Source organism: Phialemonium atrogriseum (genome assembly GCF_030411735.1).
Source record: "Phialemonium atrogriseum strain 8032-3 unplaced genomic scaffold QBC33scaffold_40, whole genome shotgun sequence".
In the NCBI taxonomy this organism is placed as follows: Eukaryota; Fungi; Ascomycota; class Sordariomycetes; order Cephalothecales; family Cephalothecaceae; genus Phialemonium; species Phialemonium atrogriseum.
Window position 1 is genome coordinate 1 of NW_026848177.1, and position 25,667 is coordinate 25,667.

Sequence of the window (25,667 nt, forward strand, 5' to 3'; positions counted from 1 at the left end):
TATGTGATGCTTAATCAGCAAACCGCTTAGTCATCACTATTGTGGTTACCTTAATATATGGGTTTGAAGTTAGACTTATCAAGTAATCTTTATAGTCCTTAAGAGGTTTGATAATTTTTATGTTAAACTACTTACCTAGTTAGGCTAGTATTATTGGTGCACACATCTTAATCTTGCTGTATTAATTGGTATTCAACAAACTGGATTTACAATAATAGACTTTTGTAATGTTGTTCCTTTACCTGCTAGGATTATTGCCTGTGAAAGAGACGAAATCCTCCAAAGTCGTGATAACCCTGAGGCAGCGAAATGAGATGCGAGGTGCAGACAATATGATACCACAATTTGTGCAATGTTGGTAGTAATCATTTGAGGTCTTTTAAATATCCAAGCGGTACCCGTCTCATCGACTTGCATGGATGCAGATTGCGACGCGGATTGTTAGCCACCACCTGACTAGAATCTCCAATTACCAACCCCCACAGCAGCGCCTGTCCCTCATTTCAGATCAGCCACCTCAAGCACAGCGTCAATGAATTCCTGCGGCTTCTCCTGAGGGAGATTATGCCCCGCGCCGGCGACCTGGTGATGCACCCTCGGCCCGGCAAAATTCGCCGCCGATGGCGAGCCATCTGTGGGCGGGAAATTCCCATCCGCCAAGCCGTCCAGTGTCACGGCGGGCACGGGAATCGGCGGCTGCTTCAGCAGCGCCCGCTCAAAGTCTGCGTAGTCCGGGTCGCCGGGGGCGTACAGCAGACGGTGCCTGTACACGTGGGTCACAACGCTCACGTAGTCCGGGTTGACGAAGGTCTCGGCGGCGCGGTCGAGGTCGGCCTCGGTGTAGTTCCACTGCGGTGAGTTCTTGTTCCAGACGACGCGCGCGATGTCCTTGGGGTGCTCGGCCAGCGCGGCCCCCCCACGCGGCGTGAGGAAGTAGTAGAAGTACCAGAAGCCGGCCTCGATCTTGGAATCGAGCGGTACCCACGCCTTGGAGAGGTCCTGGATCAGGTAGCTGTTGACGGAGACGAGGGCCTCGCAGCGCTCCGGCCACAGCGCGGCCGCAACGCAGGCCCCGCGACCACCCCAGTCGTAGCCGGCGAAGATGGCTTTGGGGATATTGAGGGCATCGAGGAGCTCAATGATGTCGTATCCCAGGGCGGCCTGCTCGCCTGATCGGAAAGTGTCGGCGTGGAGGAAAGTGGTGGGGCCGTTGCCGCGGAGGTAAGGGACGATGACGCGATACCCTTTCTTGACGAGGGCCGGGGCTACGACGGTGTAGCTGTGGATGTCGTATGGCCAGCCGTGGAGGAGCAGCACGACTCGGCCGTCTGCCGGCCCGTCTTCGTAGTAAGCGACCTGGAGGCGGGTCGTGTTTACATATCGGAGGGGCTCAAGTCGCGGGAGCCCCGTGGAGTTTGTGGGTCTCCGAGTTATGGCATTTCCTGAGAACTTGAGGGAAGATGGCGAAGAGAGACTGCGACCCGCCATGTGCCAAGGGGTAACAACTACCGCCGCGGCCACAGCAACAACCGTTGTGACAGCCACGAAATAGGATACAAGACGCATTGTGACTGCGTTTTTTCTTATTTTTCCAATAGCGTCTACTAGCCCGTCGACACAGTTTAATTCCACATGATGACATCCCAATCTTTATACCGGAACCGCTCATGGCGCTGACGTCACTGGACGAGACATAATCCTTAGTAGAGCCCCGGAAACATCATCTCCAGGTCTGATTTCGACACTGAATAACCGGTTGCACGGCGGCGGTGCACCCGGTGTTATTTGTCAGGGCCGCTTGCAATTCTGCTGGTCTTTATTGCTCGTTTATACTAGCGTACTCTGTAGTGTAGAAGCTGAGTGAGGTATCCCCGGGACCTAGGCTGTGTCCGACTCAAAGACAATCCAAAACCAAGACTGATGATACAGCGCCCAATCATGCGTTATTTGCCGGCCCTGCGTCTTAAAAACTGGGCCGCGTCTGCGAGATCTTCTCCGCCTGTGAGATTTTAGGTTTTCAGATCCGGAAAGTCTTTGTTGATCTTCCGGGTACCTGAGTAAGCGAAAGTCCTTGTTGATTCTCCAGGTGCCTGAGTAAGCACCTCCCTCTAATTTCGAACCGCGGAACTACTCCGTTAGGCTAAAGCCAGTGCACAAGCTGTCATTCGTCAACCTGCCGTGTCTTGGATCTGTCCTGAATCAGCGCTGGCGGCTCCACGAGCCTTCTTCCGCAGGTTTGAAGCCAGCCTCTCCCAAAGCGGGAGGGCCTTGACTACAAGTATCATAGCCCGAGCGGTGGCAGTGCCATGATTCCAAATTTTTGCTCCTATGACGACAACCTCTATTCCCTGTCTGGTAGCCACGTGTGAAAAATTGATGCCTCCGGGGGGGAGACAAGGACAGCCCGAAAAGCTCGTAAAATCCTGGATGTCCCTGCCACATCACGGATATGATTGAGTTGTGGAGTTGTATAAAGCTGCTTTCCACGTCATATCACCATGATGATCTTCCCCCTTTCTTAAGCAGCAATTAGAATCTACAGAAGATTCGAACTGTACACACGAGCCCACTATGTCACTGTTACTATCGTTCCTCGCAGTAGGGCTTGCTTTCCATCCTGCTCGTGCTTCGGCCCTTCCAGGAACGTCGGTATTCTGCTCCAACATCCCAGCCCCCCATGTTCCAGGGGCGAGGGTTATTTCTGTCACTAGCAGCGTGAAGCGCGACTACTCAGTGTCGAAGGCACCTCCGACTCTAAACCAAGACGTCACCAACCTCAACGTCTGCGAAGTCAACGTCATCCTCACCCACCCCGGTGCGAACGACACCGTTCACGTACAGACGTGGCTGCCTCTCCACGGCTGGAATAACCGATTCGTCGCCATCGGAGGCGGCGCCTGGGTCGCTGGCCTGGGGGAACTCGACCTCGCCCTTCCGGCGTCCCGGGGCTACGCAGTCTCCTCGACCGATGCCGGTCTTTCCGGCGACCCGAGCACCCCGGCTGCCTGGGCGCTGAAGCCCGACGGCATGGTGAACCTCGACCTCCTGACCAACTTCGCATCGCGGTCGATCCATGACATGGCCGTCGTCGGCAAGGCAGTGACGGCTTCCGTCTACGCAAAGCACGCTCGCCATTCGTTCTGGAACGGATGCTCCACGGGAGGGCGGCAAGGCCTCGTCGCCGCGCAGAAGTACCCCGACGATTTTGACGGCATCTTGGCTGGCTCGCCGGCTATATACTGGACGGAATATGTTATTGCAGAACTGTGGCCGCAGGTTGTGATGAAGGAGGCGGGCTACTATCCTTCGACATGTGAGCTGGACGCTGTCGTCCAGGCGGCTATTTTGGCGTGCGATGGGAAGGACAAGGTCAAGGACGGAGTCATCAATGACGTGTCAAAGTGCAACTTTGATCCCTTTACCGTCGTCGGTTCCAAGGTCCAGTGTAATGGCAAGGAGGTTGTCATCAGCCGCCAGGTGGCTTCCATCGTTCGCAAGATCTGGGACGGACCCACAACCCCATCCGGTAAAAAGCTTTGGTATGGCATGCCTGTCGATTCCTCTCTTGCTTTTCTCTCAAATTCCACCGTCGACGACAAGGGAGCAAGCGTCGGCTTCCCTTTCTCCGTCGCAGATACGTGGATCCGCTACTTCGTCAAGGCGAACCCGGCATTCGACACCACCAAGATCGACACGGCGGGCCTGACCGAGCTCTTCCGCGAGTCCAAGCAGAAGTTCGACTCGGTCATCGGCTCGGCCGACCCGAACCTCTCGGGCCTCAAGAAGTCCGGGGGCAGGCTCCTCGTCTGGCACGGCCTGGCCGACCAACTGATCTACCCCCAGGACAGCGTCCACTATCTCGAGGAGGTGGAGAGCGCCATGGGAGGCAGGGCCGTCGACGACTTCTTCCGCCTGTTCCTCGCGCCGGGGGTCGACCACTGCGGCTACGGCACGACGCCGGGCGCGGTGCCGACGGATCCGTTCGGGGCGCTGGTGGCTTGGGTAGAGAACGGGACTGCGCCGGAGGAGCTGGAGGCCGAGACCCTGCCTGGCTGGCCGGCACACTTCACGCGGAAGGTCTGCCGATATCCAATGGTGGCCAAGTATCGTGGTTGTGGAGACTCGACCGTTGCCAAAAGCTATAAATGTGTTTGAGCTGAGTGAGACACTTGGTTAGAGGAAGCCTGGAAAGAAGTGGGCCGAGCCATTACGCGATCTCACATCTTGATCTGGGACGTCTTCTTGTTCAATGATGCACTCAGAATGTCACAAGATAGCCCAATTATTATGTGTAATTATTAGACAAGTTAGCCTTATGTAAATATCTAGTTAATATCAACAAGTCTTCAGGCTTTTCGATGAGGCCATTAACCTTGTCCTTTTCGTAAACAACTCTTCGTCATTCTAGATGCTATACAGTTACCCATCTAGACACTACTGTACTGTACAACATGTATCTAAGCAGCAACACCAATGCAGTACCAGTATCCCGCCCAGAACGAGCCACCACAGTTCGCCCCATTCCCGCCAAGCGCCGAGTTCCACGAGTAAAAGTTAGCGTAGTCAAGCCCATGCCGATCCGCAAAAGCGGCACACCAATCGCCGTCTTGGGCCTGAGCGTACTCGTTGCACGTGGAGATAGCGTTTCCGGCCTGGTTGGGCTCGGGGGCCGGAATGGGCTCCCCTCCTCCCCCACTGCTGACGCCCACGCAATATGCGTAGCCGCCCCAGAAGCCGGAAAGACAGTCGTTGGAGACGGCGGGGTTCCATTCGACGAACTGCGCAAAGGTGATGTCGTACGCTGCTGTGATGATAGAGCAGTCGTCTCCGGCTATAGCGACAAGGTTAGGTGGCTGTAGCGAAGTAATTGGAAGGGGGACTTGTAGTAACTTACCCGCAACAATGTGCCACACGTTGCAGTTCTCCGGTTGGCCGTCTTGGACGGGACCTGGGGCCGTTGGGACTGATGTGGGAGGCGTTGTTGGAGACGGAGTCGTTGTTGGAAATGAAGTCGTTGGCGACGGCTCGGGATCCGTCGGGGGCACCCAATCCGAGGTACGAACACAGTAGTGATAGCCTGCGAAGTTTGTTAACCAATTATCACCCAGACCGGCTTGGCTGGTTGTCGGTCTCCTTACCTGCCCACATCCCACTGCAGTCTACCCCAACACTTGGGTTCATTTCATAGAACTCTTGATTGGAGAGTTCCCACTCGTCAAGGATGCTTTGGCAAGTCGGCAATCCATCAGGCCGGACATTGACGGTCATTGTGCAGTCCTCAGTCATCCCCTCCTGAAACGCACCTGAAAGTCAGTTACAGAAGCAAAAAATACCGGGGGCGGCGGTAAGGGTGTTGGAGGAGGGGGGAACTAACGCGGCCCGGGAGGCCAGGGTCTCCATTATCATCGCCGGCTTCTCTGTCGCCATAATAGTACTTTCCGCAGTATCGGACGCCGGACTCAAATGAACAACTCGGGTCTGTCGTGTCTCCCAGGCCTGCACGAGACTGGTTAGCAGGATGAGATTACCAATGACGTCGGCGATTTGTGTGTTCTCACTGGGGTTCCAAACTTGGAGATCCTCCAAGGTCACGCCCATGACGGCGGCGAAGAACTCGCACTGGGAGGAGAAATAGGTCGACGTTATGTTCACCTGCCATTCGTCCCCGTCGGCATATTGGTAGCATTCCTTCCGCGTGCCGCTGGCTAGCGGAAGGGGAGTCCTCACGGGCAACGGGTACGTGAAGGAAGCATCTGGGAGAGTGGTGGCCGTGTCATCAATGGTGCCCGTCATGGTGAGCGTAGGGGCACCGTATCCAGGCTTGCCGCTGTACGTGTTGACTATTGCAGTCGAGATTAGCTTCAAGGCGTGCAAGAGTGCCGAATGACCACCTAGAGAGCTAAGTATTAGCACTTACTATCGCCAACGGGTTGCACGCAATAAGACTCTTCCGCGAACAAGTTGGTGCAGTTCTCGTTAATGGCCGGGTTAAGGAAAACGAAGTCGTCAAGAGATATGCCGAACTTCATGATGATGAGATTGCAGAAATCTCCCAGTCTGGCTTCGTAGAATGTCCCGCAGTACGTGTTCGTACCGCTCGCGACGTTCGTCGGCATTGGCGCTGCTGTGATGGGTATCGAGGGCGCAAGTGTGGTGGGGCCGGGAGTGATATAGGGCGTTCCGGGTTTGGCAACGCACAGCTGGTCGCCAACCATCTGGTTCAGGTTGTAGCACCCTGCGTTGATGGACTGGAGGGCGAAAAGAGAGGTAGGTCAGCATGTTTTCACTCGCATGGTCAAGTGCTCTTGTCCTAGGTGTCAAACTTACTGGATTCCAGGCTCTTAGCTGAGCCTCGGTGATACCATTTGCCTTGGCGATGCTCTTGCACGTGTCGGATTCTAGAACAGTGTGGACAGTGCAGGTATTGACGAGACAGAGCTCTCCTTCGGTTGGGAAATCGTGACAGAAGGCAGCAAGGTCGTTTTCCAATATGAGCCACTCTGTCCCAATTCCTTGGGAGAGGGAAATAGAGTGGCAGTTGTCTCCTGGCTGGATGGTGTATGTCGTTCCAGCGCAAGTGGGAGTTGGTGTAGGAACCACAGTAGTTGGCCTGGGAATTGTCAGATCAGAAGTCATTTATTTATTCAACGACGATGCAACTAACGTGATGAGGCTGTTGGTCGTCGTTGTCAGGGGCATATTTGCAACGCCGCAACTCGACGTCCTGGATTCGTACATGGACAGCGACTGCAGCTTGGGTCCATCATAGTACGGTGAGCCAGCCTGGAACCGGAGATTGGCGAGGAGACAAGTATCGCAAGGGTCCGAGGTGTCGTGGTCTCCAAAATCCCCGCCCGCTGGCACGCCTCCCGGATGCTCAGCAGCATCCGGGTCAGCAGCAGCAGCGAATGCGGCAGCGACGTTGTTGCAAAACCGACCTCCCTCAGTAAGACAGGCAAGATCGTACGAGTACCTGATCAGCTCGCTGAACATGGCCACGGGATGATTGTTCCCGCCTTCATCCTCCCACGTATCCTGGGCACAGTTGGAGACAACGGCGTTGTGGTAAGATGCTAGTGACGCCACGCAAGCCGGATTGCAGATGGATTGCAGCTTGGTCAACGGATAGTATTCGCTGGGCACCAAGGCCGCCACCGCCTCTCTGCAAGCAGTGTCAGCAGTCAGGGCGGTCAGGCACGCTGGGCTGATGCCCACGGGGGCAGCATTGGGCTCCAGAAAGGTACCAGCCGGTACAGAATAAGGGAAAAGGGCAAGAATCAGATAAGGAACGAACCAGCCATAGGCTGAAAAGGAGGGGAACGAGCCCATGGCATTTGAACTCAATAAAACGAGTGACAATCTCACGATGGAGAGGAGACAGGTTTGTAGCGTGGAAGCTTAAGGAGTGACCGAGTATGTGTGAGGGAGAGACCGGGGAGACCCAGATGATATCCAAAAGGTCGGCGGAAAGGAGACGCAAGACATGACTGGAAGTCCAGGAGCAGGATCTCACAGGTGGGCTTCTCATTCCATGCCATTTCGCAATTTGCCTCGCAACTTTCTCATGTTCATAATGGTACAGGTACTTACTTGTACATCCACGAGGGGCCGAATGGGTTACAATGGCGTGCATGTGATTGCAGTGGCTGCGTTGCATTTCTTGCCTTTCATCCATCAATGAAGCGTAAATCTTTTTTTTAAGACGAACGTAGCCCCCAGTTTAAATCCCACCCTGCGGGAAAGGGAACCAAGATAGGAGTTGGCGAGCGAGAAGATAGACTATGTGGGGGGGATCTGAGGATCGGAGGATCGGAGGGCTCAGACCGAGGTCTAAAAATGGAGAGGCTCAATCTTAATCGGTGCGGGACGAGCCGGGATCGAAGGGTTTGCATGCAGTGCTAGCTCACCGTTGTGGACTAGTCGCGAGGACGCCCAGCCGCTAAGGCTGTGTGTTGTCTCGTTGAAACGGCCGCTTACAGCCGACGAGGCTTCTGTCTCGTCTTGGCCTCGTTTCGCTATGTTCATTTTAACTTAGTCATGCCTGAATGCCGGGTTCAGGCGTTCATATTAGACACCTGGCTAGTAGGTCTGCGGTCTTGGAGCTGAAGACTTTCAGCTCCAAGACAAACGGTTAGGAGATGCAGCGAGACTGCGGTTAATAGTACGCGGCTATTGGGGCAAGATTATTCAATTGCTGTACATCGTTTCTCTGGGCTCCGCATCTCTTGGCACATGTTCCTGCATTTATGAATGCTTGGCACTTGCTGCGGCCATAAAGTTCTTGGGGGTTCACTAGGTAACTATTGGCTTGGTTCACTTGGCGGCCACAAACGAAGGATTATCTGCAACCCTAAATGCAGAAGGTGGGTGGGAATGACCAGGTTTGGGAGACCGCTTCATTTCCTTCGAGTGCGTGGAGGAGGCCGAGTTCGGGGCGTATCGCGGTTGAAATAATCGTAAGTGTTCTGTTTGGACGGTTTCCCATTATGTAAAGGAGCACTGAATCACACATCACCCCATAATATCGAGGGGCCGATATGCAGCCGAGCACATTCTGGGTTCATCACGGCATGTACCTGATATGAATAGATACCTCGGGGTTATTATGGTCTCACCATACGCTATCCAAGATGCACTTCGGAGTCTGCAGGTGCAAAGGGGCGACAGGCAAAGGTGTCGGTTAAGAAGAATTGCCCGGCGGATGAAGATACTATAAGTACTGCTAGAAGTTACCTCCGGTTACGTCGTCGCGGGTAGACTGTGATGCTGAATGTCTTTCCTTCGCGGTAGCCGCACATCTTCGGCACAAACTTCACCTGGGCCAGCTCCGCCAGCCCCAAAGACACTCGTTTTTTTCTTTTTCTTGTTTTTTATCCCATCCAATCTGCAGTCATGGCAAACTGCAGGACGTCCTCTCGTTTTCTCATAGTACGATCATTACTTACCATTCTTTTGTTGCACCTTACCACTCCCGTCCTAGGTCGTCCTCGTCACCATGGACACCACCACCATCGACACCCAGAGAGGTCGATCGACCCTGCCACTACCTGTCGTAATGAGGCTTATCAGTACGTCTGCCTCACCTCAGTAGCCAGGAAGTCGCTTTGCTGACTCGGATCATAGTCCCTTTGACTACTCTGTCAAGCCCCGACAGGATCCCAATGCCCCATTGTGCCCCGTCCAACCCGATGCACTGGCAGTGGTTGAGACCCGCGACCTGCTCATGGGCCGGCAGGTGACCCAAGAGCAGGACTATTCTTGTGGCCCAGATAGGCCATGTCGCAATGGTTCGTTTCGTTTCATCCCCTACGTCGTCCCATCAGCCCGGTGGCAGGTTTAATAACGATGCTGATTCCGGAAATCACCAGAGGCTTGCTGTCCCAAGGAGACGGGGTGGTGCAACTACGGCCCCGATGCATGCGGCACCAATGGACAGTCGCCCAATGACGTCTGCTGGAGCAACTGCGACGCCAAGGCAGAATGCGGGCGATATGCTGACCCGCCGGGCAAGGAGTGCCCCCTGAACGTCTGCTGCTCGCCATATGGCTTTTGCGGCATGACCGCAGACTTTTGCAAAGTCACCAACGACGAAAAGACGTCGTGCCAGAGCAACTGCAAGCAGCCAGGTTCTGGTGCTTCGAAAGGCAACGTCCGAAAGAGAGTCATAGGTGCGTCTCATCTATTATGACCGTCGTGGGTAACGGTGGAAACTAACCAACTGCTCTGCTTTAACTCTCCAGGTTACTATGAAGCATGGGTGCATGACCGAAAATGCAACGGCATGGTAAGACGGACTCCTTCTTGTAATCATTCCTAGTCCTCGACTCGAACTCGATGACTGACACAACTCGATCACTAGGCTATCGAGAATATTCCCGTCGGAGCACTCACCCATCTGATATTTTCCTTTGCCTACATCACTCCTGTCGACTTCCAGGTTGTGCCGATGGAGGACCTAGACCCTTCCCTCTTCTCCAAGATAACAGCTATGAAGAAGAAGAACAAGGCTCTCAAGGTCATGATTGCTCTCGGAGGTTGGACTTTTAACGACCCGGGCCCAACCCAGACCGTGTTCCACGACGTGGTCAGTTCGAAAGCAAATCGATCCAAGTTCATTGGGAACCTCATGAGCTTTATGAGGCAATACGCCTTTGACGGCGTTGACTTCGATTGGGTAGGAGATATTACCCACGTTTCCCGCTTTGTTGAAGGCACGGTGACGCTGACCTGGCAATCAATTTGCCACGACTAGGAGTACCCGGGAGCCGAAGACCGTGGCGGCTCGGACAAGGATGGTGAGAACTTCACTCTTCTCCTCGAGGAGCTGCGAGACGCCATCAAGAAACAGCCGCTTGAGTACGTTGTCTCGTTCACCACTCCAACCAGTTTCTGGTATCTCCGCCACTTCGACATCAAAGGCAGCACAAAAGCTGTCGATTTCGTCAACATCATGAGCTACGACCTCCACGGCGTGTGGGATGCATGGAACCCAATTGGGTCCAACGTGCTTGCCCACACGAACATTACCGAGATCAAACTGGCCCTGGATCTGTATTGGCGGAATGATATCCCACCCGAGAAGCTCAATCTCGGATTCGGCTTTTACGGACGCTCTTTCACCCTGACCGACCCGACTTGCTACAAGCCCGGCTGTCCGTTCTCTGGCGGTGCCGATCCTGGCCCGGTGAGTCCTTCGCTCCCACTTTAATTAGATACTGATCGTTGTTTCTAATACCTCTCTGACTTGGACAAAAGTGCACCAAGAACTCTGGTACCCTGGCTTACAGAGAGATTGTCGACATCATCGAGGAGCACGACCTTAAGCCATACTACGACAAAGAACACCAAGTCAAGTACATTGTGTGGAACCAAAACCAGTGGATTAGCTATGTGAGTAGGCCATTACTCGGCTGATTCAAATGATTACTTCCTCTGACTGACGCATCTTTCTAGGACGATGAAGAAACCATCCAGGCCAAGATTGAGTTTGCTAATAAGCTTGGCCTCGGCGGACTGCTCATATGGTCGGTAAGTAATTGGAGACATGACTGTGGCTGACAGTGAAGACCTCTTTGCTAATCTGTGATTGCAGGTGGATCAAGACACAGACGACCTCAGTGCTCTATCAGCCATTGTTGGGCCCAAGACCATAGCCTTGGCGATGCGCAGCTACCAGGCCGATGACGCATCCTACTGGCAGGATATGGGTGCCCAGGGATGCTATGTCACTGACTGCGGCGGATCGTGCAAAGTTGGCTTCAAAAAGATCACTACCCAGCCTTGCGGCGGTGCTACCATCGTCACAAGACACTCGAAGGAGGAAGACAGCACGCTTTGCTGTCCCCTCTCTGCGGCCCCCGACCCGGATGATTGTCAATGGTAAGTGATAATGCCATTGTCCCAGAACCCTCTATTTCCCTCGCCAAGACCTGACAGCTTCGCCGCTTCGCAGGAGGAGTTCAGCCCCCGAATGCGTCGGCCGGTGCGAACCGGGAGAAGTCGGCCTGCAGTTAAACAAGTGGGGTGACGGCGCGTACTGCGAGAACGGGAACAAGATGTATTGCTGCAAGGTAGCGGCCGAGCGCGAGAACAAGTGCTACTTTGCGAGCAACGGCAAGGAGTGCAAGAGTGGTGAGGAGCCCCTGACATGGTCGGGTTACCTTACCAAGGATGAAAAGAAGCTCGAGAATCTGTACAGTCTCAAGGGCGCCTCACTTCGGTCAGCACTGCATGACTACGACCTCGGCCACGTCTCCCTGTACTGCTGTCCGCCGGAAGACTTGAAGCGATGGGACGGCTGCGAATGGAAGGGCTCGCCCGACCAGGGCAACTGCTACGACGGCCACTGCGACCTGAATTCTCAGATTGCCGTGACATGGGCCGGCTCTGGTGGTGGCAGGTCTTGCGGAGGCCTCGACCCTGGCCGCCTGCGAGTCTTCTGCTGCCCCCCGCCCTCCGGCGAGGCCTTCTTCCTTCCGGTTCCTCTAGAAAACTTGTTCAAAAACCCGCCGACCGGCGACGATGTCAAGACCAAGTTCGATCTCAACATCGACAACACTTGGGGAGACGGCGTGGAAGACAACGACTCGGACGACGACCCGAATGCGGCTGCGTTCCAGTTCCATGTCTTGGCCAGCTCGGACAAGATACAAACATCGCTCGACAAGCGCGACGGGTCACACTGGGAGCTATACAACTGCAACGACGCCGTCAGCGAGCAAGAGCAGACGGTGCAGATGGTGTGCACCGACCACTCGGATAAGAGCAACTGCGGCGACATTTACAAAGGCCACGGTGCTCCCGGGACAATCCTCGAGATGCCCCGGGGGCAGGGATGCGGCCCCGGTAAGTACGCCGTCGCAAAGAGTCTCGAACTCTCCAGAAACCAGTCTCTCCCTCGGCACTTGGCCAAGAGAAACCTCGGCGAGAGGGCAGTCGTCTATGATCTCACGTTCGACTACGACTTCACCCGGGTGCCGCGGGACTTTGGTCCGACGCATATGCGAATCGACTTTTCGTAAGTGTGACCCCTCCCTTCCCCTTGAGTCTAGAAATAGACACTCACTGGTCCGGGACGACAGAAACCAGGAGGGATACTGGGACAGGATCGTCGCCGCGCCATCGTCCAAGAAGCTCAAGCGCTCTCTGTCCGACGTCAAGGGTAACCACCGTCGCTGGCTTGAAGAAGAATGGCGAGATGATTACCACTTTGGCGCGGTTGATCGAGAGGAGCTGCGGAAGCGTTGGTTTGGCGAAGGTGTCGTTGACTGGCTGAGGGAACTGCTCAATATCAACATCAAGGTCGAGAAGAGGCATGACTATGAGGAGGAAGTGTCGGCCATCATTCTGCAGGAAGACTGGACATGCGGGGCTTTCAAGGCCAAACTCGATGCCGTGGTGACAGCGGGAATCCAAATGTCGACGTCGTTTGGATTCACCATCATCACAACTCTGGGGTCTAACATGGATCTGAGCCAGTCTTTTCTCCATTTCAATAACGAGGTGAGCGAAGAAGGAGTCTGATTCTTGGACGACGGGACAGCAGCTTACACAAGATACAAATAGGGAAGTGTCGAAGCCATCTTCACCATCGACGCATCAATGAGGATGGACTGGGACTCGGGCGTTTTCACCATCGTGCCGCTGCCCATTCCGGGAGGCACCTTTAATATTCCCGGAATCGTCAAGCGTAAGTTGTATTTCCTCGCTCTCTTACCTGCTGCATCCTACGTACTAAAGTCAACCAAGTTGGTCCCCGTTTCGACCTGAACGCGCGATTCAAAGCCGGCATCTCCATCGAGGGCCGTATCGAAGCCAAGGCCCAGCTTGCCAACTGGGAGATTAGGCAGACATACCCGCAGCAAGCCTCATTTGAGCCCAAGGAGGTTGACAACCCGAACCGCCAGTTCCCCAAGGATGGACTCGCGGCGCCCAGCTTCGATGCCTCAGTGACTGCGGAGGGATATGCCGAGGCACACATCCTTCCCACCCTGGCGTTTGGCATCAAGTTCAACGACCAATGGGGCATCGAGGATGCTGAAGTCGAGCTCCACGGCGATCTCTACGGCAGGGTCAGGGCCAAGTCGGACATTGTAGGCGGCGATTGCCTGTTTGGCTACAAGGTCGAGGCGGGAGTGAAGCTCGTGGCCGACGCCCATGTGCCGAGCGTGTTTCAATGGCACCCATCCCCATATACCTTTGGCGAGGTTTGTCCTGCTATCTATCCGCTCGCTTTGTGTCTGACCTGCTAACATGGTGCTCTAGCTAAACAAACGCATCATCCCCGAGGACTCTAGCAAGGAATGGCAATGCATCACGCAACAAAACGCCAAGAGACAAGATGACTCTCTCCTCGGCTACAACTCTTCGTCTAGGGCTCACTCATTGATTGGCACGGGCCTGCGCAAGCGTCTGGTTCCCTACGGGCCCGTCATCACCCTACCAAAGGCCGAGAAGCTGTGCCCAAACAAGGGCCTCCAGGACCCCGGGGAGTGCTCGGAAATTGTGGCCGTTGACTCATTCTACGATGCCGAGAGCTCCGACTTTGCCTACGTCCAGCCGGAGAGTGCCCCCCTGGCAAGGAGGGAGGAGATAATTGCCACTGACCCAGCTAACGACACGAGCCTCGTTGGGCGTGGTGTGCTGGAGGCCCGCGCGAAGGGCAAGGATGTAACCATATGCTCGGGTTCAAGGTCATTCGGCTTCCACATCAAAAAATGGGAAACCCAGGCGGCATATCCCATCTGGGACAATGGCAACTGGGGTGACTGCAACGATTGTAAGCATTTTCCTTTTGTTTCTCCCCGGCATCAATGCGCTCTTGCAATGCACGTGTCCAACGCCAGCTAATCTTAGTCACCCTTGAAACCAAAAGACTCGTTTGGCATCCAACCAGCCAAACAATCGGTTAGAAGACCGCCACGCCCGGGAAAGGCCCAATCAAACGAGAGATATGTCGTGGAACACATACTGGAGGCAAACTTGCTGGCCGAGTTCCTCAAAGAAAGCGCGTATAGCGACGTTTGCAACGACATGGCCGAGGCAGGTTCGGGTTGGTACGACAACGGTGCCATGTCGCCGGTCGTGCCAAACGCGGTAAGCCGATCGCCATGGCAGTATATCGCCGACGGATACCCTTACTCTGCCAAGCAAGAGACTGGGGCGACGGGGGGGAGGGTGGCCTACCCAGCCAACCACGAGGACGAGTTCGTGTTTGTCTTGGAGTCGGTCAACATCGCCAAGGAGTACGCATTCATGAACCTGCACGCCCTCCCCGGGACCAGCGATATGGACGGAGCCGTGGCATCCGAAAACACCGTCGACACCGCCATCCGGAGCATGAAGATCATGCTCATGACATACAAGTACCTCAACTCGGCCCAGATCCAGTCCACGATCGTGGCGCAGGCGACGCGTGTCGGAAACCGGATGGACGAGGCCGAGGACTTCCTGCGCAGCCAAACCAGGTACACGTCCCAGATCCAGGGGCTGAAACAGCTCTGGATGGGCTTCGTCAAGGGCCGCACCGATCTTGCCGCCATGAAACTGAGGACCTTCCTAACCATGTGGATGCCCCGAATTGAGAAGGTTCTCGATGGAACTGACCCGACCCTAGACGCGCAAACTCCGTTCCGGGCGACTAGAAGAGCTAAGATTCAGGCACTGAGGGCGGCGGTTGATGACATGGGCGCGTGGGTGAGTCCATTCAGATTCGTTTTTTAATTAGTTAGTAAGGTGGCTGGTAGAACTGTCGGCTGCCTATGTAATGTAGCTATCCAGATAACGCATATTGTAGTTAGTTCCGTAAGATGCACGTTTGGGTTCTGACACCGAAGATGTCAAAGGATCACCAGGATGCTCTTATTGTTGGCCTTGTTCATTTGAGCTAAGCAGGGTTCTCTCTTCTTCCACACTGTGACACTGTGACATCGAGACCAACTTGCCAAGGACAGCAAGCAGCCTCTCCTGCTTATTGGGCCAAGAGATGCCAAGAGGTAAGGGATGCAGCAATCCTGGTATGGGGTGTTGCCTACGGTTACTAGCTAGGAAAACAAAAACAAAAACAGTGGTTCAATGACGCACACACAAACAAACCTTATACCCAAAAGATAACACGAGATTCGAGAATCCCAACATCACCACTAGTTAACAAAATGACTACATCGGAAACTCTCGACTTCGTCTCGTCTACCGACGTGGGCAGACTCTCGAGAGTAGTTGTCAGCCGGGTCGAGGCTCGATCCTTCTCCAGAGTTCGACTCAACAGCTGTAGCGAATCGCTGAGACAGTTTGATGACATCTTCTCGAACCCGGACCTGCGCAGTCTCGTGAAGACAATCAGCTACGACGTCGTTCTACCTGTCGTCAGCGACAAGCGTCTCAAAAACAAATTCCAGAGCCGTCGCGAGGTGGCCGAAAACTCGGCCGCCTTCACGCAAGCCATTCTCGAGCTCTTCACGCGGCTCAGTTCCTGGCAGCAGTACAAGGGCGTCGACTGGTCACTGACGGCCACCTCGCCCTCGGACGACCCAATCCTGCGCAGCCCGGGAATCAAGGTCAAATACGATCGGAACCATTTCAAGTACATCGGCATCGACGACAGTGTGCTTCCGCCCGGGGGTCTCCCTTCCGTGCCCTGCATATCCTCCTTCAACTTCGAGAACCTCGACTGCAGCACCAGCTGCCACAGTGATCGGATGCTCCACCCCGATGTCATCTGCGCCATCGCTAGGGCTCTTCCATGTCTTGAGAACGCGGCTTGGGAGACCTTCATGCCGCCCCGCCGCATGGCCTCTCAACGACAAGAGGTTCGGGCAGCTCTTGCGCAGGTGTTCCTGCGCCCTGCATTCCCCTCTCTCGCCTCGCTGAACATCCGCCTTCGGGATCATGATCCACGAAATGAACTGGCCGAGCTCGAGAGCTTCGTCCAAGACGGCGCGGAAGACGACCTAAGTCTTGGGATACGAAGAGTCTCCCAGCTCTCTACTCTTGTCACGCTGAATCTCAACGGTAAATGGATTATCTCTCCACAAGCCTTTGGTGCATTTGGGCCCCTAGTGGCTTCCGTGTTCATCAGCGTGTCTTCGACCACGCCGGATGGAAAATGGCTGCTCGACTACGATCCCTCCGACCTCGAGGAAGACGAAGAAGACGAAGACGACGCATATTCAGAGTCGTGGGACTCGGCCGAAGCGGAAGATGACGTCCTTCTAGATCTCGATTCAGAAAACTCGGACGTCGAGGACCGTCTTCCAGAAAAGGCAGAGGCCATGGCCAACTTGGACCTTCCATCGAAGGAAGTGCGCTTCAATCCCAACTCCGAGCTGTTCACGCCACTACTAGTCTCGATCGCAAACGCAGTAGCAAAATCGACGTCTACTTCTCTCCGCGACGTGAGGATGGACTTCTCCGCCGCATTGGCAGCGTTGCACCTCATCTACCTCGGTGTCGGCGAGCAACAGCATCAGGGATTTACCTACTTGAGCCGGCCAACAGTCGGGGACAAGCCCCTTGAGAGGCCAAAGTGGTACATTGATGGGTCTGGCGGCATAGCCGGCATGAAGTGGAAGGTGCCAGCTGAGTTGAGGAGAGCCATGGAGGAGAAGGTGGGGAAGGACAATATTGATGGTTACACTGATTCCAGAACGATTGAGATGGAATGAATGTGGAAATAAGGATGTGCATTTACGGCTTGGAAGCGGGATTTCGACAGCCCCAACTCCCTCGCTGGATGAATAACCTGCGGAGCTGTATCTCTCGCCGCTCAATGGGGCTCGCCTTCCAACATTAGTCGAAGAAGTGTTGTTCTAGCATCTCATCTTTTAGCCTTGGTCAGACAAGGAGCAGCATAAGTAGGCAACAACGTAGACTCTGATGAAACACCACGTCCCAGGTCTCTTCAATGTGGAGGTACGCAATCTCGACTGGCGTGTCGCCATTTTTCATCTCGCACATGGACGCCCGAAAAAGGGGTAAAAGTGAAAATCCATGGAATGACTTGGGTGAATAGCCCCCTTTCTCCTCACCCTCTCAGAACTCACTTTCCTTCCCGATGCGCCACACATCTACTCTAACTCAGTGCTTGATACTCATTTCTAGGCCTTTGGAATAGGGGATAGTCAAGTTCGTGTAGCCATTGGCCGGGGATCGGAGATGTGCCAGCAGCTCTGCGTATCGTGAGGCGGAAGAGATGGAGTTATCAATAATGACAACCGCACCTGGCCGCATCTTTGGCTCAAGGAGCTTTAACGCAGGCAACGCTACAGGTGCCCAGACTGGAAACGGTTGATTAGTTGGGCCTATCTCACCAAATACTGAAACCCAATCACTCACTGTCGATTAGCACAAGGTCCAACGTCGGGACATTGTCTTTCAACGTCTCGAGGAGATTGCCCTCCCTCAAATCGATATGGCGCGCCACCAGCTCGTCGCCAGCCTCTTTCCAGTACTGTCGCGCCTTCTCAGCCTTGGTGCTCTCCTTCTCGGTGCCGATGACGATACCCTCTCCCCCGCTGCGTTCGAGATTACTCCCAACTGCCAGGGCGAGATATATCGTGCTGACGCCAAAGCTGGTGCCCACTTCTGCAACATTGCGGGCCCCGATAGCTCTGGCGAGCTGATAGACAAACTGGCACTTGTCTTGGTCCAAGGCAATGAACTTGTCGCGCATCAGGTCATCAAAGCCGTCTGCTGTACTGAGATACGTCCCAATAGCAGCTTCTTGAGTGAGTGACTCTTCATGAAGGCGGTCGAGTAGGGCGAGGACGTGGGTCGGCGCCACAACGGGATTTGGGAATGGGGAAGAAGACATGACAACTCAGATGAACACAGTTGAGGGCCGGGGATGGAAGCAAGCGCGACTATTCTGTAATAGTAAAGGTTAACTAAACTCTTGAGATTGAGATGCGTCTTCTCGCCATCGGACTCCTACTTTATACGAGGAGTACCTTCTTTTCTTAACCACAGCAGTTGTAGAATTCTGCCCCCTCCTTTACCTCCCGTAGACCGTCGGTCACCCAAAGCAGTCACGAGTTATTGGCGCATTGGACCCACTCAGGAGCCATTTGCCATTTAACGCCCTTTGAGAGACGAGAGTACGCCATTAGCTCGGCCAGAAGATAGCGCCACTGCTCGTTCATGAACGCAACCACGTGTCATTCAACGCTAAATCTGGCGGGAATTGCCCGGATATGTGCGGATTTTCCCCATAAGCTTGAGAGAAATCCACTGTGGGAGCATGTCAATTGAAGAGCGGCATCGGCGAATGCGGGCATTTTCGGGATTTGTACGCCAATAATTATCAGAAGTTAATTACTGGCCCCAAGTCCACCTGGAAACGTTCAGACGGCTCCCCAAATCCTCTTATTGCAGCCAGCTTCCCACGCCCGGCCGGGTGCCGTCATTGTCCACGAGGTCCGCATCTGCACTAGCAGAAACAAGAAGTGTCAACTCGACGTGGTGACCATATCGGCATGCAATGTATAGGGCAGACCACTCATGGAACCCTCGGCAGTCCACCTCCGCGTTGGCCCGGACCAGCTCTGCATCAACTGCAGCGTCCCCGAATCGGGCGGCCGGTATCAGTGGCGTCCGTCCGTTGGAGCTGGCGGTGTTGGGAGCTGCCCCCGAACGCAGGAGATCTCTCACACAGATGGAACAGCTTTTGCGCGTCGTCTAGTGGAGGGCCGTCTCCGCTCTCCGGTCGGTGTCGGAGGGCGGTGCCTTTAGTGCCACTAGAGAGCGTAGTACATGGTGAAGACATTGCTCAACGGGTCTGTGGATGTATAGCTTCGTTCCTCCTTCTTGGGTTCCCATCTCTGCTACTACGGTCCAAATCGAGAGCGAGCCCGAGTCGCTCGTAGGCGGGCCTAAGATTGAGAAGTCTAACGAGCTGGCAGAGCCGGATTGGGAATTCGTCGTTTAGCGACAATCACAATGACGGCGATATCGACAACGATGGAGGTTCTGACGCTGATAGCGACTACACTTTGGAAATAGCGAACAGCAATGGCAATCCTGCTCTAATAAGGGACGGCAACGGGAACGGCCACAGCGACAGCGACAGCAACGTCTGTCTGCCAAAGAACGCATACCACCTGTCAAAAAAAAAAACTTGGCGGTCCGAACCCCTGCCCAGCACCTCCCCTGCCCGATTAGCCACACTACCACATTCCCCTACCCGCGGAGACAAGCTCGCAACAAACGGCATAACTTGCACTGTTCTGGGGGGACAAAATTTCTAAAGACTCCGCTGGGGAGTTCCGCATGGGCCTAAATAGGGCACGGGACTGGAACCGATTGCCCATGTGTCCTCCAGAACACCTGACTGCACCGATGTTGACGGGTCCAGTGAATCCGCAGCCATATGCCTTGCCTCGCACTAAATCTGCTGTGAAACGTTGACTGCCTTGTTAGGACCGGCGAGGCTCCCAGGTTGGGCTGACACTCACACAGCCCATCACCTTCAGCTCAGCCCAACAACATCCACAGTGATTTTCTCTTCTCCATCCCACAACTGCATCGCATTTCCCATCGATTACTATCCCTCATCGAAGTCCCCAAGGCAGAAACCAATTAGCCAAAATGGAAGCAATCGGTGCAGGCTCTAGCGTACTGGCCTTTGTCTGCCTGGCCCTCAAATCGGCAAAAGCTATTCACTCTCTCCTCTCGGCGGTGAGAGATGGCCCCCAGAATGTCCACCATCTCGTCGACGACATCGCTCAGCTACAGAGTATTCTAGAGCGTCTGTCGCACTTGAAATCTGGATCGATCACCCAGACGGACGCGTTGGCGCTGCAGGATACAGCGAGGCGCTGCGCGAGCGACATGGACCATCTTGAGGTAAGGCTGCAGCGCCTAAGCATATCGCCAACCGAAGGACACGCCGGCAAGTTGTGGAAGAGACTAAAGATTACCATTGGCGAGAAAGACCTGGACCACATGAGAAGCGTCGTCCACAGTCACGCCTTGATGCTCAACGTCAACTTGGGCATGTCGCAGGCGGCACAAATGTCTGCGTCGCAAGCGCAACAGTCCGAGATTCTTGAGATGCTAAAACAGCTCCAAAGGGAAGTGGTGGTTCTCCGGGAGACTGCGGACTCGACCGGTGCTAGGCCGACCGGCTTCCTCGCGACAGACGCGACGACCATCGACCCTCCAGGAACGCCTGCCGTCGATCCGAAGCTTGATGAAAGCATCTCTCGCCTAATTGCACTCGTCACCGAAAAGGAGCACACAGTCGCATCTAAAGACGCGCAGCAGATGATCGATGATCTCCAGACTCTTCTGGAGTCAGCCCAGAAGCAAGAGTCTATTGCATCAATGCCGACGCCGCCAACTGAAACAGATGCTTCTTCAGAGGACCAGCCAAACGACCCGACGCAAAGCATTTCTCGGGAATTGATGTTCTCCGCACCATCGATAGGCATCAACAAAAACGGTAAGGCAGTCACATTTCAAATCGAATGATCTATCAAACTGAATAGCTTGCAGGCCCATCTCGGTTAACTTCCTCGATTGATCTTGGGACAGCAATAACGCAAGATCGAAAGCGGAAGTCCATCGACATCTCTGGGGGTGCCTTGACCATTTACACCAATCGAAGAACTCGCCGCCGCCGAGAACCCCTCGGCGACAGAGAGAACGGCAATGACGACATACAGATTGGACGAGACTTCATTGCCAAGATTCAATTTCGGCCGAAAAACTCCCAGTCAATGCTTGAAGTGACGGTGAGCCAGGCCCAGCTCCTCGCCGGCAGTTTCCTGAGCATCCCAAACCTATCTGTCAACAATGTCATCCCACGCAACTCCGAGGTATTCAAGCTTGCGCAGCAGGGCAGAACTGACGACATCCTGGCGCTGATCGCGGACGGCAAGGCCAGTCTTCGCGACCGCGATGAGCTCGGCTGGTCCCTGCTACATGTAAGTTCTCAAGCGCGGGGCTTCAGCGCGGGGCTTCAGTAGTTACGAATTTGCTGACGAGATCTCTAAGCATGCTTGCGAATGGCAAGCGTTTACGTTGTGCAAGTTTCTCATTCAAAATGGTCTTGATGTCGACGAAGGTGTGTTTTATGAGGACGAGAAGCAAATGGTGTACGTATCCACTCTCTCAGAGCTAGATTGACGTCCGGAACGTCTTTTCTTTGGAGCGGATACGACTGATACTGACGCTGTGCCAGAACCCCATTGCACCTTGCCATCGACCACCCAGTGGTGGGTGCACTCAGGTTCTCTTGCAAGCTGGGGCGGATCCTAGCTTTCCTGTTGGAGATTGGGTGGGCGTCATCAATATATTACTTGGCAGTAGCGGGCTTCTGGTAGGTGATATTTCATTGCCATTTTGTGGCTATTCTGATCAACTCTCAGTCATATGGTATTCTTCGAGATATCTTCAATTTCGTCCCACATCTTGCAGACCTACGGCTGAGGGATCGTTGGGGCCGGTCCCCCTTCCTAGCGGCGTGCTCTCTAGTCGGCTACTCCGCTGCCTTCGAATCTGGAGTCACTGTTCAAAAGATGGCACTTCTGTTAGACAAAGGAGGTAGCATCCATGAACGAGACTCCGGGGGTCGCACATGCCTGCACCTTTTATTTTCTTGCCCCCTTTGGGCCCTGTCCAAAAATCGGTGGAAAGATCCTTTGATATATCTCATTCGCCAAGGAGCAGACGTTCATGCAAAGGACGATTTTGGATTGTCTGTCTCATATTATGCATATACAAAGAGCTGTCGCGATGAAAGGCCATTGTCCTACCGAGGAGACCTCTGGGACGCCGCGCTCGATGCTTGTGGCCATGATATTCGGGAATTCAGAAAGGGCTATCCACGGACGGCGAGATATACTGCCATATACAAGCGCCCTGACTTTGAAGCGCTTTGGAAGGGTCGCGAGGACAGATGCCCTTACTGGAAAGATACAGATTGGTCGAGTCCCGGCGACGAGATGAGCGGACAATATGGCCAAAGTGGCAGCGCGGAGGTGATATGTCACTGTGATGGGGATCATTGTTACTACGGATATGAGACTGAGACGCAACATTCTCCATCGTGGAGCGAGGACAATGGACGCGATGACAAAATCGGAGGGGCGGATCTTGCCTTCGAATTCCCTTCCAACGGTCTCTCATCGCAGGCCTCTATGCCTGGGACCGCTTCGCCGCGCAGTGCATCCCCGGAGCGTCAACACCAACCGTCAAACTGGGCTTCACCGACCGCTGATGAACTCCACATTGAACAAATCGGCGAGGCGGCGTCCCTTGCGCACCATCAGCAGGATTTTTTCGCATTCCAACACGGAGAGCTAGTGAACAACCCCTGGTCGGACGTTGTGCTTGGAAGAGTTACCGAAGTGGAGGGTGACGGGGATGATAACGAGGCTGAGGCGTTTCTGCCATGGATTGAGTGAGGTAATTAGACTTCGGGGGAAAAATTAGATCGGCGTCATAGGGAATCATCGTGGCGAGTCAACCGGCGTATGGAACAACAGTCATATGAATTGAATGGACATGAACGCGGGCGGCGCTGCACCGTCAGAGCCAATTCGGACATTAGAGGTATTAACGGCTCGTAGATTTCTAGTATTATTTATCTACATCAGCCTGTTGCTCTCGGTCAACAAATCCTTCAGAACCTCATGATACCTCGCGGCGAGACCCCTCGACATGACGCCCAGCCTCTCCGCCACGCCCCGTAAGACAGCTTGGACATTGATGTCCGTCCCACTCCCTAAGCCCTGAATGGATCTGTCTCCGTATCTCGATTCGATCCACTCGTCCAGAGACGGCGAGGCCTACCAGTTAAGCAAGTAGCATTACACGAACGCCGCCGCCGACGCAGATGGAGTCGGGGTTGGAGAAGGAGAGGCCTGAAAAGCGGAGGTACGTGCACATGTACAGCGCAGCGTCAAATATCCAGACGAGCTTGGTGGGTGAGCTGCAGAGAGGACTATGACGACGTTTCGAGGGCGTGGCGGGCTAATTAATCCTGAATTCAACCTGGCGGGTGGGTTTCTTGGGCCGGCGAGCTCTGGGTTGCGGAGTCATACCTTAGCTTACTCATCCGGCACGATGAGGCCTGCGAGCTCCTAGTCGGTGATAGGGCAAACTCCGAAGAAAGGTTATCAAATTCCGGGCCTTATCGCCCACCCGAACATGAAGCTCCATCCAGCGGGGGCACATCTCCAACCCAACGACAACGATGCCAGACGCAAATTTTCAAACACCTACATGAAAATAGGCTTTCTACAACCGTGTATATGCAATGGTCAAAGCCCTCATCTTCGGCACCGGCGGAGTCGGCAGTGTCTACGGCTGGATCCTTGACAGAGCCGGCGCCGAAGTGACTGTGGTCTGCCGGACAAACTACACAGCTGTCAAAGAGCATGGCATCACGATCCGGTCTGACATCTTCGGGAAGGTCCACTACAAGCCCATTACAGTGAATTCGGTGTCGACAGCCACAGGGCCCTTCGATTTCATCCTGGTCTGCAGCAAGGCCTTTCCGGGGACATCGGCCCTGATAAAGGACGCTGTCTCGGGCAAGACAGCCATCGTCCTCGCCCAGAACGGCATCGGCATCGAGCAGGAGTATGCCGACCGGTTCCCCAGCACGCCCATCATCTCCGGCGCCGTCTACGTGCCTGTCAAGGAGGTCACACCCGGGGTCGTCGAGATGGGGCCCCTTGAGCTTCTCGAGATCGGCACGTACCCGGCTGAGGCGCCGGCGGAAGTGAAAGCGAAAGTGAAGCTCCTGCAGGACCTGTGGGCGGCGGGCGGAGCCACGTGCAAGGTTTTTGAAGACGTGCAGGCCCGGCGGTGGATTAAGGTAGCCCTCAATATGGCGTGGAATCCCATCTCCGCCTTGAGTCTCTGCGACGATGCCAACTTTGTCCGCTCGTCGCCCGAGGCAATGGATACGATCAGAAGGGTCATGCTCGAGGTCGCGCAGGTTGCGGCTGCGGCGGGGTATCCCGGGTTGGTGGAGCCGGCGATTGAGGATCAGCTCAGCCGTACGAAAGAGAGGTTGGAGTCCCGCGGGAAGGACCCTAGTATGTTGACGGATGTCAGGAACGGCCGGCCGATTGAGGTGGAGGCTATCGTCGGAAACACGGTAGCTATTGCTCGGAGGTTGGGCGTGGATGTGCCATCGCTGGAGATGTTGCTGTCTCTGGCAAGAGGCTTGAATTTTGCCATCACTCGACCGGAGGGATGGAAACCTGTTGCTACCGTGGATTAAAGAGATTAAAGAGGTGAAATATTGCGGGGAGACTTTGGCGGAAACGTCAAGTGGTGATAATAGGCATGGAAGTCTAACATTAAATGACCGATGATAAACAGAGAAGTTAGATGACTATTGTAGACTCGAGCGAGAATCAACTCAACCCACACTGACTTTTGGCGCCGCCTTCGGCATGCTCTAGATAGGCTGCGTCGCGGCCACTGCAATGTTCTTCCTCCTGCGTCATTCAGTACCATATTCTGTTATCCAGTCGCTTGTCCCCATTATACTATCCACATCCCGCCCATCTTTAATCCACCCTAAGACTGACCTTCCTCTGTCTCTGATCCTATTTCTGCCCTGTTGCTCCATGCCTTAATTATAAGCCGACCAAGCCCTCATATCTCGATTCTCCAGGCCTCCTCCACCTATGCAGTATCAACGTGGTTGCCCACTTCTTTTGCAGCGTCAATCCAAGGAGGAACTTGCTCAGATAAAAGTAAGGGCAGGTGCATCTAAACCAAAGGACATCAAACTTCAAGAGATAGCCGATAAGCGTCGCTTCGAGGAGCAGATGAATGCATGGGTGCATGCAAACCCTGCCGCCCCCAATCCTCGACAATTCCGCCTCGCTCTCAACTACAAGCGAAATCCCCACCCCCTCAAAGCTTCTTCTCTACCATGCGCATTCCAGGCATATGCCCCCTGCTATATCAGTTACAAGATGCATGGGAAGAGCTAGAATAGCCGCATCTGCCTCTTATGCTAGCTCTCATTTCGATCCTTCTCCTCAGCATCGCCTTCCACTCAAGCCACTATTGCCCATGGGTCGGCCATGTTGCTCGAGATTAAACCCATCAGCTGCACGCCTCAGTCTCCCCAAGCCGACTCGCGCAATCTTGACAGGCCCCCGAAGGCCCCAACACCCCCTATGTCGCTGCCCGAGTGGTAT

The 25,667-nt window shown here is 54.5% G+C and overlaps 9 protein-coding genes across 9 annotated transcripts; 6 read left to right on the forward strand and 3 right to left on the reverse strand.

Moving 5' to 3' along the window:
- Positions 1-232: 232 nt before the first annotated feature.
- QBC33DRAFT_481221 (Alpha/Beta hydrolase protein) lies at positions 233-1,610 on the reverse strand. Its single transcript, XM_060425347.1, has one exon. The coding sequence runs from the start codon at positions 1,564-1,566 to the stop codon at positions 499-501; it is 1,068 nt and encodes a 355-aa protein (XP_060278693.1). The 5' UTR covers positions 1,567-1,610; the 3' UTR covers positions 233-498.
- Positions 1,611-2,490: 880 nt separating this feature from the next.
- On the forward strand, positions 2,491-4,155 carry QBC33DRAFT_500895 (feruloyl esterase; the record flags this gene model as incomplete). Its single annotated transcript, XM_060425689.1, has 1 exon — positions 2,491-4,155. Exon 1 carries the CDS (start codon positions 2,572-2,574, stop codon positions 4,153-4,155), a length of 1,584 nt encoding a protein of 527 aa, XP_060278694.1. The 5' UTR covers positions 2,491-2,571.
- A 257-nt stretch (positions 4,156-4,412) lies between these two features.
- On the reverse strand, positions 4,413-7,394 carry QBC33DRAFT_481225 (uncharacterized protein). Its single transcript, XM_060425348.1, has 8 exons — positions 6,665-7,394; positions 6,328-6,610; positions 5,918-6,248; positions 5,559-5,840; positions 5,375-5,496; positions 5,139-5,292; positions 4,895-5,077; positions 4,413-4,831 (listed from the first exon to the last, which is right to left on the reverse strand). Exons 1-8 carry the CDS (start codon positions 7,327-7,329, stop codon positions 4,458-4,460), a joined length of 2,394 nt encoding a protein of 797 aa, XP_060278695.1. The 5' UTR covers positions 7,330-7,394; the 3' UTR covers positions 4,413-4,457.
- Positions 7,395-8,793: 1,399 nt separating this feature from the next.
- Positions 8,794-15,295, forward strand: QBC33DRAFT_481228 (glycosyl hydrolases family 18-domain-containing protein). The gene is made up of 15 exons (XM_060425349.1): positions 8,794-9,068; positions 9,124-9,287; positions 9,369-9,668; positions 9,741-9,784; positions 9,860-10,174; positions 10,253-10,684; positions 10,756-10,890; positions 10,954-11,028; positions 11,093-11,379; positions 11,453-12,517; positions 12,582-13,002; positions 13,066-13,189; positions 13,249-13,706; positions 13,765-14,278; positions 14,375-15,295. Exons 1-15 carry the CDS (start codon positions 8,893-8,895, stop codon positions 15,220-15,222), a joined length of 5,358 nt encoding a protein of 1,785 aa, XP_060278696.1. The 5' UTR covers positions 8,794-8,892; the 3' UTR covers positions 15,223-15,295.
- A 284-nt stretch (positions 15,296-15,579) lies between these two features.
- Positions 15,580-17,357, forward strand: QBC33DRAFT_551683 (uncharacterized protein). The gene has a single exon (XM_060429205.1). It carries the CDS (start codon positions 15,654-15,656, stop codon positions 17,160-17,162), a length of 1,509 nt encoding a protein of 502 aa, XP_060278697.1. The 5' UTR covers positions 15,580-15,653; the 3' UTR covers positions 17,163-17,357.
- Positions 17,219-18,583, reverse strand: QBC33DRAFT_551684 (S-adenosyl-L-methionine-dependent methyltransferase). The gene is made up of 2 exons (XM_060429206.1): positions 17,833-18,583; positions 17,219-17,774 (listed from the first exon to the last, which is right to left on the reverse strand). The coding sequence occupies exons 1-2, from the start codon at positions 18,308-18,310 to the stop codon at positions 17,575-17,577; spliced, it is 678 nt and encodes a 225-aa protein (XP_060278698.1). The 5' UTR covers positions 18,311-18,583; the 3' UTR covers positions 17,219-17,574.
- Positions 18,584-18,759: 176 nt separating this feature from the next.
- QBC33DRAFT_281513 (uncharacterized protein) lies at positions 18,760-19,912 on the forward strand. The gene is made up of 2 exons (XM_060423243.1): positions 18,760-19,271; positions 19,398-19,912. The coding sequence occupies exons 1-2, from the start codon at positions 18,972-18,974 to the stop codon at positions 19,740-19,742; spliced, it is 645 nt and encodes a 214-aa protein (XP_060278699.1). The 5' UTR covers positions 18,760-18,971; the 3' UTR covers positions 19,743-19,912.
- A 173-nt stretch (positions 19,913-20,085) lies between these two features.
- Positions 20,086-23,078, forward strand: QBC33DRAFT_601314 (ankyrin; the record flags this gene model as incomplete). The annotated part of the gene is made up of 5 exons (XM_060432099.1): positions 20,086-20,938; positions 20,992-21,422; positions 21,493-21,564; positions 21,680-21,781; positions 21,822-23,078. Coding segments are annotated over 5 exons (2,541 nt in total), but the record flags the coding sequence as incomplete, so codon positions are not given.
- Positions 23,079-23,667: 589 nt separating this feature from the next.
- On the forward strand, positions 23,668-24,881 carry QBC33DRAFT_551687 (ketopantoate reductase PanE/ApbA C terminal-domain-containing protein). The gene has a single exon (XM_060429207.1). It carries the CDS (start codon positions 23,759-23,761, stop codon positions 24,731-24,733), a length of 975 nt encoding a protein of 324 aa, XP_060278701.1. The 5' UTR covers positions 23,668-23,758; the 3' UTR covers positions 24,734-24,881.
- The last annotated feature ends 786 nt before the right edge of the window (positions 24,882-25,667 follow it).